At 38.4% G+C, this 12,058-nt stretch overlaps 1 protein-coding gene across 2 annotated transcripts; it reads left to right on the top strand.

The window, feature by feature from the left end:
- The first annotated feature begins 6,627 nt into the window (after nt 1-6,627).
- hspb7 (heat shock protein family, member 7 (cardiovascular)) lies at nt 6,628-11,648 on the top strand. Of its 2 annotated transcripts, XM_069694043.1 has the most exons (4): nt 6,628-6,806; nt 6,956-7,148; nt 10,209-10,333; nt 10,497-11,648. In XM_069694043.1, exons 2-4 carry the CDS (start codon nt 6,983-6,985, stop codon nt 10,674-10,676), a joined length of 471 nt encoding a protein of 156 aa, XP_069550144.1. In that variant the 5' UTR covers nt 6,628-6,806; nt 6,956-6,982; the 3' UTR covers nt 10,677-11,648. The 2 variants fall into 2 exon arrangements, with proteins under 2 accessions (XP_069550144.1, XP_069550143.1); XM_069694042.1 differs by having other exon boundaries at nt 6,629-7,148.
- Nucleotides 11,649-12,058: the final 410 nt, after the last annotated feature.

Genomic DNA, 12,058 nt, shown 5'->3' with positions numbered 1-12,058 from the left:
GAGTGGCCCAAACATTTCCGAGAATGTAGGAGCTATTTAAACTGCTCAACAAGAATGTGTCCTCACTCTTTTTTTTAACTCCGTGGTCACTTCAATATGTTATGTTTTCTATGATAATGTACAAAGTGCATTACCATTTACCACACGGTCCCACCTGTGACTGAATTCTTCTAACTTCTAACTGAATGAACTTTGTCGTCTACCCAACTCTATGGAAAATCAATATAAAATTTATGGTAATGCAGAGATATTAAACATAATATCATACTTGGCACCATGTCATTCCCATGAAAATAATCTTATCAGTGGACATTTTCTAAACAATACTGTATGACAACAAAAAGGTGTGAGTAACCACTGGACATGAATTTAAACCTGAGATTGACATTATTTTTCTTTGGGCGCAGCACAAGTTGCGAACACAACATTGACATCATCTTTTGAGTTGATATGGTAACCTTGCAAGCAAATAGTGGTTCATTTAGACACTCAGCACTATCGTTATTGCTGTGATTTTTTTTTAAACCATATTTTTAAATTAAATTTAAAAAATTGCTTCAAAAGAATAGAAAGTTCTTTGAATTTTACTTTCAGCAATTGTTCAGTTTTGGGGAATTTTTACTTTGAATTCAAAGTAATTTCACATTCAAGGCAAATAAGAAGTACAATAAGCAAACTTTTATTTCAGATTATATCTATTTATAGATTACATCCATTATTTCATGGTTTATACTTTGTAGAAAATTAATTTACTGTATTTTTATGGCATTTACACTTAATAGTAAAACAGAAAAATCACCGATAAATACAGTACATTTCTGTGGATTTGTTTTTCCAGTACAAGTCATGTAATCATTCTCTTTATGGTTTCCACTCCTGGTTGAAATATATGACTAGTGCTTAACACTATATATTTAGAAGAACCCTGCATATTGATCACCAAATGTCCTCAGATTTTCCTAAATGATACCGTCACTAGTATTTCCGAAGTGCTTCACTGAACTCCAGCCATCCTTCCTGAACCCATACCTATCCAATACTGTTCTTGTACTCTGCCTGAGTTTCCAGCACTGGTGTTTTGGACCTTTTTCCATCTGTTGGTAAAATCTTCTACCAGCTCTGTCTGCTTGTGTGTCTGTATTTGAATCGCCCTACCTTTTCCTAACACATAAAAAAAGTTATCTGTCACACAGCTTTAACAATGAGTTGAAACTTGTAAGGAAACTCTGTAAAGCTGTAATGAGCTGCAGATGTGAGTAAAAACTTTCTGTCGGCTCTTTACTAGATTGTAAAAATAATGATTATAGCTGCTCAACATATTGTGGTTTTATGATTTGAAACTTCATTATTTGGGTTAATTTTTTTGAGCTAGCAGCCTTCTTCCTTAAGTTGCTTCCACTCGGCCCCCAACTGCTGATCAGTGGAATAACATGATACAACAGGAACCCAGTCAAACTTCACGGGGTCCCTTCAAGTCGAGTCACATGGCACAGTTGCTCTAAACAAAGCAAAACTAATTACACAGTTGTTAAATAATTAAACAAGCTTTAGAAATTTTAAATGTTAAGCTTTATCTGTACGATTAGTATCAGCGCTGTGCTCGGTGTGATATAAACATATCATTGTTGTGACCTTCCTTATGTCTTTGGCTTTAAAGACTCTCATATGAAAAGCCCATAAGAAACAGAGAAAGAAACAATCATCATGAATCCTCACATGTCTGACACTATGAAATCAAGGCTTAACTCCAGCAGCCCGCTCAAAGTCAAGGTAATCATTGTTCAGATCCTGGTACACACACACACACACACACACACACACACACACACACACACACACACACACACACACACACACACACACACACACACACACACACACACACACACACACACACACTTGAAATTAGCCCTTAGTTACTGTTCTTTGTTCTTTTGTTATACCCCCATTTATGCTTTCAATTAGCACTCGTGTTATTAAAGAGATTTGAAATCTGCATGCTCTGAGCGTCAGTCACACTGCCTTGCGCGCACACACACACACATGCATATACATATTAAAACTGCTTTTCCCAGTAAAACATTTGTTTCCATGGGAACAGCACAGGAGGCGACAGGAGATTTTACTTTAGACATGTGAGCGATCATTGTTGATGACCTTAAAGGTTTCCCCTCTGGCAAATAAAAACAAATTTGCAAATCAAATTATGTAGCACACTTTTCAAATCAATGTGTATTTGTATTACAAGTAAAGACACAATTTTATTTAAAAAGTCAAATGTCACAATAAATAAATAAAGTCTGCAAGTAAAAAAAGAAGTGGAAACTACATTTGTAAAAGCTGAGATTTTAAAGTATTTTTTTTCACAGTAATATTTCAATTAATCTAAAGGGGACAATTTGAGAGCTACATCAACCAAAATAGGTTGTAACACAATGTATTGATAAAACATGTAGCTTTGAATTTTATAGTTTGTACATTTAGGCTATACTGTAATGTTGGCAGTGCTGAGAGTGACTGGAAAAGTTGTAATTTGTAGGACAATCACTGTTAGGAGTCTAAATTTGACTTGACATTGCAAGTATGGAATTGAATGCCTGCCATGTACTAAATTATATCTTTAGGGTTTTAGGTTTATCACCTGACTATGCGAGTCCTCTTAGAGCTACAGAGACTTTCAGATAAACTAATTGTGTGCTTTAAGCCCACCAAACTGTAGCCAGGCAGTTAAACGAGAGTTAATTGCCTATAAAGCTATCAACCAAATTATCTTACTTAAATTATAGTTTGTGGACGCTCATTTAAAGCTTAAAGAAAGGTGAATATTGAACACTTATATTCATCAAATGGGCACAAAGGTGACTCCAAATTAATATTAATGTTGCTGTGTCAATACATTGGATGCCAACTGCTGCTTTGTTTGTTTTGTTTTAGCACTTAAAAAAAAGGAAGTGACTTTAACTTTTTATTTTGTCTTTTTCTTTCTTACACAGTGGTTCACTGACAAGACTGAATGCAAACATGAGATAAAAATATCTTCTGAGTTTCAATCAGATTCTAAATTAAACTGAATGACGTTAGTCATCAGTTTGTTTATTTGCTTTATTCTTCTCTTTTTTTTACTTCAATTAAATTATTTTTTTACCTTTACTTTTTTATTGTTACAATGTTTATGTTAATATTTCAAAGCTGAATAACAGTGCAGCTTCATACAGAGGACGATGTGTGAAGGTCAGTGAATTGTGGTCCCAGTCTTAATGTCTCGTTATTAATTAATACCTGTGCTGCTACATTTGCATGAAAAGCTGGCCGTCTATGTATGAAAATAAGTTAGCAGCCGTGAGATAACCTTTCAGTTCAGCCAACCTATCACAGTGGGATTTTTCCCTCTGCCTGCAACATTATGAAACAACCAGCAGCTAAAACAGACACAACCCAAGTACCAGAGGTGTGTGTGTGTGTGTGTGTGTATATGTGTGTGTCTTTGTGTGTGTCCGTGCGTGGGCCAAAAGGAATGCACCCACAAATACACACATATACTGTAGAGGGCACTCAATGTCAGTGGTGGGACAACATGGATCACTGACAACTGGATCAGATTTGTTCTCTTGTTGTCATTTTGTTGTTTTTGTTTGTCATTCCTGTAATTGCTGGCCTCCTCCCAGAGACAATGATAATTTTTTTTTATGTATTTTTTTTGTTGCTTTTGTTATTTATTTACAGGGATGATTCTCATGCTTCTCTCTTTAAAATTTTTTTTATTTGTCTGCAGTGCTAAACTTAATGGCAGAATAAACATCATTTATTTTGCTCTAACCTCAGAAGCCATGCAGTGTTTATGTGTTTATCTCCGTTCACCCTGACCTACATATCTGAATGCCTTGAAGTGGCAATCATATTGGATGCCTGTGTAAGACCATGCATTTGATTGAAGTTGTGAAGGTGTTATGATGTGTTCAGCCTCTCAGATCTTACTGAGCTTCACTGAACCTTATATTCTACTATGGCAACTTTCTGACCACAAGCCTGCTTCTCTATTATTTTGTTATGATACCGCATGACAACCTGTCCATAAATCCACATAATAAGGTCCTTCCAATTGCCCTTTTTTCTTTACAAAATGGAGCAGAGGGGGTTATAAAAACAGCAAAATATGTATATATTTTCAAGCATTTGTTGAAACTAAATAATCATAATTTAAATTGAATTTAACTTTATTAATTATTAATAATTCCAGAATTTTATAAGTGAAAAGTAACCATTCAGTATAATTTGAGCAACACATTATAAATAAGCTGCTGTTCTTCCTCTGTTGCCTCCATGCTGTGTTTTCTATCTTTCTTTATTCATCTCTACTCCTATCACCACTCCTTCTGACACCCTCTGATCTTTGTCAACCTCTTTTCATCTCCCAGCGAAGCTCTGTCACTCTCTTCTCATAGTTTCTCTGCGATTGCAGCCTGCTCGCCAGCTTTGTAATTTTAATATTGTAAGAGGTTGGTTGATTTTGAGGATCTCGTCTGATCAGATTGTCACAGTTCATGCTTACAAGTTGCAACCAAAATTATGTTATTTTTTTGTTCTTTTGAATAGTTTTTACATTCCCAAAGATGTCAAACTACCTAGTATTTCACACAAATAATGGACAGATTAGAGAAAAGGAAAAACCTGTAAATATAATAATGGTACAGCAGAAAAAATATGAGAACAAAACAGTGAAAAACATTGCTGACATTTCATATATCACACTATTATCTGACAACCAGCAGCTGAGGTGAAAAACACTGGTTGATATCTATTTTGAATAAAAGTTCACTGTGAACCAACAGTATTACTGCTGTTACCGGGGAGAGGAGGAGACTGTATGTTTTCCCTGACGGGGAGCTGGTGAGTTGCTGGGCTGTATTTAGACCTTCAGCAGGGGGCTCTGAGCTCTACACTGATAAGACTGCAAGCAAATAACACAGTGTTGTGTCATTTGTAATGCTGGGTAACCTTTCCAACTTCAAAATAAAAGATGACCATGGTGTGCACCAGACTGACTCCAATTTCAATCTCAGCATGATTGAAGCGGCCGATGTTGGGAAGATTACTTTTGATATGTAATAGGCTACAGATTAATACTACTCTGTTAATTATGCAATAAGTAATTACTTCATCAAAGTAATGTAACTTATTACATTTGATTACTTTTCTAAAGTCTTAGACATAAATAAATAACATGTTGGAGCAGGAGGTACTTTATTTCATTTGAGTGACTGCAGTTACATTAATTTACCTACACAGATGTTAGCTCAAGTTTGACATAGAGCATTTTGTTGTTGACAGCATTTTCCTCATTGGTAAACAAACTTTACACTGTACAGTAATGTTAAAGCCCTTTTAGGATTACAGAATGAGAATATTCTCAAATTTCCAACAGTAAAAGGTGTTCTTGCTCGACAATGTGGCCGACCACTTTGTTTCTTAGAGCAATGCACAAAGATTTGATTGTCAAACGAGAGGCACAAACAAACAAGAAAACCAATCAAAATCAAGGCTTAAAATTAAAGTGCATATACTGCCAAATGAAGCTTGTCTGGACATACAGAGAAGTCATACCTGCACGGTGAGAGGACACAAAGGAGCAGAATGAATGTTATATCCTGCATATAAGCTTTTCACCAAAAGGAAAATATTGAGACGCAACCCCTTTATTCAGTAACTGTTACTGATTACAGTTACATTTATTCTATAATTACATTACGTAACTAATGTCTCCAGAACACTGGACATGGCAGATTATGGATGTTAATGACTGAAGTTCCCAGATGACTGATAAACCAGTGACGTGTTGTTTGTGTCTTACATGTAATCTGTGAATTATAGGCAACCCACACAAGTCACCTACACAGAGTCCATAAATGGGTTTTAATGGATTAGATGACAGCAGCACTAATCAGTCAGAGAAGAGCAGTGAGTGTTGTCTAATCATGATGGGTTGTGCTCCCCATGCAGATATTAATAGTCACAAAGCAATGTCACTACTAAGTCCACTGCCCCCACTGATAGCTTTGTTTTCAAGCACATTCTTTCCGTCTTTGTTTTGTTCTCAACTTATCCTCTTAGATAAGAGACGAGGCTCCTGTTTCACTTTTCAGTTCACTTTTTTCTCTTCATCCAGCGCAGCAGCAAGAAAACTGTTTTTCAGCAGATTTTCGGTCTTCATGTTGTGTGTTTAACAAATCAGGAATTAAATTAATGAATAGACGACTTGTCGCAATTTTAGTAGAAAATGGTGGTCCGAGAAAACAGAAACCTTCTCTAATGAGATGAAACCATGCTGAGCAAACAGTGGTCTGTATGCCATTTAATCTCAGAAACATGTGGGGATTCAATTTCAGGTCAAAGACATGGCACTGAATATGAAGAAGTAGAAGAAACAGACAGATGGAGCACTGGAGCACAGGGGGAATTAAAGTGAGTCTGGGGAAGCTATTTCAGGGACAGTGTGTCTGGAATGACAACTGTTGTCACCTCTGTTGCTCTTGCTCTGCCTCTCTCTGTCAAATCCCCCCTCTCTCTCTCTCCCTCTTAACCTCGGGGCCTTCAATGCCCAGAACTTTTCCAACCACAGATCCTTCTCTCCATCTTTCTGTGGGTCTCATGATAAATATAGAACACTGTTAAGTTTTCCCAATGAGCTGTGATACACGTGCCACCTCCCAACCATGCATGGGACGGCACAGTATATAAAGGCCATGAGTGAGTGGCTGCAAGAGAGCACTATAGTGAGAAATCTCACCTGACAGATATAAGAGGAAAAGGTAAAGAGACAGAATATAGGAAGACAGAAGAGTTGTGTTTTATTTCTAAGATTTAAGCCTCTGGAGGACTCCCAGAGCAGCCACAAGAAGATTCAACTCTCTCCGCCTCCCTCTTCTCTCCCTTCACTCTCCCCCTCTGCCTTACCCAGCATTTACAGGAGTTACAGGAGTTATCCATGAGTGCGACCAACTCCTCTGCCTATCGATCGGAGCGTAGTTTCCACCAGACTTCATCCTCTACTTCGTCCTCTGGTAACCCATACATGGAGAAGAGCCGGGGACTGTTCGCGGAGGACTTTGGCTCCTTCATGAGGCCTGGGAGCGACACCTTGGGTTTTTCCAGTAAGTTGGAAGCAAATTCAGGTCTCTGGAACTCCTTTTGTAAACAAAAAAGGGTGTAAAAACAACAGCAAAAGCAAGTTGAAGAGACAGTTTTGACTGTAAAGTAGATTTATGTCTCTGCCTGGAAGTGATTTGTGTACAATGTGGTGTTTGGCTCCATAAAATGTGAGAAGTGACACTTAGGAGGCAGAAGACAACAGGCAGGACTTCGTCTGAAAGGCAAAAGGACTCTGGTGTGATTGATGTGAGGGGAAAAAAATATTTTTCTCCGTAAGACTGTAGTCTAAATGGTGCTGTTGATGAAGAGAAAACAGATATACCCAAGAGAGCGCTCTCTATGTTGGGCCTGTATTTCGAGAGACATTGAATTCTGTTCCAGGTTTTTGGAACATTCATGTGTTAAAAATACACAATAGGGTCATGAGACTTTTCACTTTCAGTGCCTGGTTCATCTCCTGGCTCAGTAATGTGTGCAGTTAGTGTGAACAGCTCTGTATCAGCTCATTGCTGGTGCACACAGACGTGTGAATGTGTGACATCTGATCTTTGAATGGACTCATAAGTCTGTGTGCTCAGTGTGTCAGGGGCAGCGCTGTGTTGTTTTGGAACCATGGTCAGTATTCAATAGGTGCAGCACAAAGGCTTCAGGGTCTGTGCTGCTAAAGGGAAAGCAACACACACACACACACACACACACACACACACACACACACACACACACACACACACACACACACACACACACACACACACACACACACACACACACACACACACACACACACACACACACACACACACACACACACAGACATGCATCAAGCCAGGGAATGCTGGACCAACTGCCAGCAGTGTGACTTCACACACAGAGCATCTGAGATGACGCCTGTATAAGGAATGACCAGATGGTTGCCTGGTGACCAGTGTCTACACACAGATACACGCACAGTTGGGATGATGTCACATAATCAAACTAACCTGTGCATGTGAAGTCAGAGCTAATATCACTCACACACACTAATTTCCAGTCAGTTGGCGTGTGTGTGGGGTCATGTGTACATAGTCCGTCACTGATGTCAGAGTCAGTTGGGTTTAATAGTCGTTACTGGCCAGAAAATGCATCACAGAATAATTTTCTCTAGTGTAGACCTGTTTCCTGCTGTACTGTTTTTAAATACAGGAGGCCAATTTAAAAAAAATAATGAATTAAAGGTTCTCACCAGAAATACCCGCTAACAGGAGCCTGCCGTTCCTCTCAGCTCTTTTCTAGCCTCTTTTAGCCAATTTGTTTTGGTTTTACTGCCCTCCAAACTCTGCCCTCAGCATCCTTGTGTCCAGTTGTAGCAGCCAGCTGTTTTCTCAGGCGTTGGTGGAGACTAAACCAGAGCTAAAAGGAAAGTGACTGTTCATCAGGTAGACAGAACGCCTAACTAATGCTAAGTTTCTCCATGTGTATTCGACTGTTAGGCAACAACAAGGTTATATGGTGATAGTATAACATGTCAAATGTTACTACGTAGTTACTCTGCCACCAGTAGCTAGAATGTATGCAGCTTTAAAATGCACAAAGTATTATGCTGAAATAAAAGAAGTATGAAGTTTTCATAAATGTTAGTTAAAAATAGAAAGGGAAATTGTTGGTAGTTTGCTTTGCAATATGCCAAGAATGGAAATCATACCATCTTTAAGCACAACTGAGACTTTACAGTAACTCTCTCATGCTGTATGCCGTTGGCTGTGGTGTCGATTGTCTATTATAACTACAAAAAGCCCAGGTGCTACTACAACCCTGTTAAAAATTGGGACGCTGCGTAAAATGTAAATAAAAACAAAATGCAATGATTTACAAATCATGTAAACCCAGATTTATTTGTAAATAGACTAAAGACAACATATCAGATGTTGAAACTGAGAATTATTTTAGTTTTATAAAAAAAATTATTCATATTTTAAATTCACATTATTATTTAAATCATTATTTAAACGTTGGGACCGGGGCAACAAAAGAGAGTTGTGACAGAAAAGTTGTGTGAGGCTTAAAAACACACCTGATTGAACATCTCAGAACTAATTATTACTTACAAAGAGCATCCCAGAGAGGCACAGTCTCTCAGCAGTGAAGTTGGGAAGGGGTTCGCCACTCTATAAAAGATTGCATAGGAAAATAGTGCAACAATCTAAGAATAATGTTTCTCAACACAGTTTGTTGCTACATCTAAAACTGCAGATTAAAACTCGACCATGCAAACAAGAAACCATATATGAACATGATCCAGAAATACTGCTGGTTTCTCTGGACCTGAGCTCATTTAAGATGGACTGAGGCAAAGTGGAAAACTGTGGTCGTACCAATTAAAATTTGAAATTATTTTTGGAAATCTTTGATGACCCATCCTGAGTCCAGGCTAAAGAGGAGAGGGACCATCCAGCTTGTTATTAGCGCACAGTTCAAAAGCCAGAATCTGTTATGGTATGAGGGCACATTAGTGCACATTACATGGCACCATTATTGCTGAATGATATTTACAGGTTTTGGAGCAACATATTCTGCCATCCAGATGACGTCTTTTTTAGGGAAGGCCTTGCTTATTTCAGCAAAACAATGTAAATCCGCACGTATTACAGCAGCATGGCTCAGTACGATTCTGGGTGCTAAACTGGCCTGCTTGCAGTCCAGATGTCACCCATTGAAAACATTTGTCACATCATCAAATGAAAAATACGACAAAAGAGACCCTAATCTGTTGAGAAGCTAAAATTTTAAATAGGAGAAGGATGGGACAACATTTCACTTTCAAAACTCCAGCAACTGGTCTTCTCAGTTCCCAAATGATTGCAGAGTGTTGTTAAAAGAAGAGAGATGCTTGTAACCAATCCATAATGAGGCACTACCTTCAGGTACTGTAATCCACAATTTTCTAGGCCAGAAGCATCTAAGTTTAAGTTCATTAGCAAGTAGAGTAGATGAAAATTCTGTGGAAATTAAATGTAGATATACAGTTGTATTACCCTGTTTCCTCCTGTAGTCTAATATCCTTTCTCATCTTGTGGTGTTTTCAGGTGGAGCTGGAAATATCAAGACTCTTGATGATTCGTACCAGTTCACAGTTGATGTGCGAGACTTCTCCCCTGAAGATGTCATCGTCACCACATCCAACAACCAGATAGAAGTTCATGCGGAAAAGGTGGGCAGCTTTCCTTTTAATTTCAGTTGGTGATATACTGTGGAGGTTTCAAAACATTATTAAACAGGGATCTGTGGTCTTTTGATGTGAGCAGAAAAACCGTGAACCATGTCATCTATTTTCAGTCACAATACACCATCGTCTCTAATATTCTCTCTTGCAGTTGGCCCCGGATGGTACCGTGATGAACACTTTCACCCACAAGTGTCAACTACCTGAAGATGTGGACCCCACCTCCGTGACATCATCACTGGGTGCCGAGGGGACCCTGACAGTCCGGGCCAGACGGCAACCAGCTAAACACGAGCTCGTACAGACCTTCCGCACAGAGATCAAAATCTAGAGAGGGACCAACTTCCTCACCACAAACCCCTCACTCTTGTGTTTTTTAGAGCCCGTTCTCATACCAAAAATGACAACATTGGTCGATTGTTAACAGTTATTCAAACTAACTGCATTTATGCAGGCAATACTGCGACCTCAAGTGGTTATAATAATTATGACCGGTGTGATGAAAGAGGTCATGTGACGCAGTATAAACGGTGACAAAGTCTCTGTAGGTTGACGGTGGCTTGATAGATCAAACATAGGATTTTCACTTATCACAGAAAACTACTGTTCGTGTCCCGTGTGAAAACAAATATCAAAGTTGACTTATTTTAATGAATTGAATGTTTTTAACTTGCATCAGATACATAATGTAACTTGCGTAACTAACCCAATTATTTTAACCTAGACAAGGATCTTTTCCTAAACCTAACCAGGTAGTGTTGGTGCCTAAACTAACCAAACTGTGACCAAAACGTACGAAGATCCGGTACGCCGATCGCTGGTATGTTCCAATGGTGAAATGACCTATTTGACTGTTTAGGTGTGAGGAGGTGTTGGTCCTACAGAGGGTGCTTAAACCACTCATATGTTGTTTTGAGAGTCTGTTGAAATCAACCTTGAGTCATTTCAGTGTGAGGATGTGATGGTTTTTCATGCTACTTCCTCTATTTCCTGTCCTCACTGTCATTATCCTACTTCAGGCACTCAGAGCGTCCCAACTGTGCTCCACAAAACAGCAACAACCCCTCACAGAAGAGAGAGATCATACCAGCACATAACATAATGAGACACAGGGACAGCAAATAGAGCTGCATTTGCACAAGCACAAACACACACACACAGATGCTGATCAGTTCATGACTTCACCCCCGTCTTCGAACACAATTCTAAAACACTCTCCTCTCAAAATGATGGTTTCTCATTTATAATAACTTATTGTATATTATTACTTGTGTGAATAAATTGATCCTGCTTTGACAATAAACATTCTGCTTTGTGAGACCATTTTGATCGACACATGATGACTGGACAAACTGTAATTATTAAAGGTAGAGGTACACCAGCTAATTTGAGAGCAGTCATAAAAAAAATTTATTGGAAAAAAGGGAGAGATGAATTTCAATCTCTTCAAAAAAATTGTATTCATTTTTAAACAGAACACATTTAATAATGTGAATCCAGTCTTTACTATTATTTTAGCCAATTTAGACCTTAATTTTTGATTAGTAAAATATAAATTTTCTGAGGGTGGTTAGAGGTGCATTGGAGTATGAATGACTAGCCTATCACTGCTGTTTTCCTCACGATGTAATATCCAGAGAAAGGTGGATAAACCATGAGTACCATAAGGTAAACTCCTCTCAAGTTCAATGCAGAATGGAGCAGCATTTATTG

The sequence above is a fragment of the Brachyistius frenatus genome, unplaced genomic scaffold (assembly GCF_029030835.1).
Source record: "Brachyistius frenatus isolate BFR_SWC_R1_liver_20210118 unplaced genomic scaffold, ASM2903083v1 Contig_16, whole genome shotgun sequence".
NCBI lineage: Eukaryota > Metazoa > Chordata > Actinopteri > Embiotocidae > Brachyistius > Brachyistius frenatus.
This window is presented reverse-complemented; position numbering and strand designations above follow the sequence as displayed.

What these genes read in the sequence shown, in the direction of transcription:
- hspb7 (XM_069694043.1), top strand. Translation starts at nt 6,983, where the DNA reads ATGAGTGCGACCAACTCCTCTGCCTATCGATCGGAGCGTAGTTTCCAC. An exon ending in CGACACCTTGGGTTTTTCCA is followed by an intron (nt 7,149 to 10,208) that starts GTAAGTTGGAAG and finishes TGGTGTTTTCAG; the next exon opens with GTGGAGCTGGAAATATCAAG. An exon ending in TAGAAGTTCATGCGGAAAAG is followed by an intron (nt 10,334 to 10,496) that starts GTGGGCAGCTTT and finishes TCTCTCTTGCAG; the next exon opens with TTGGCCCCGGATGGTACCGT.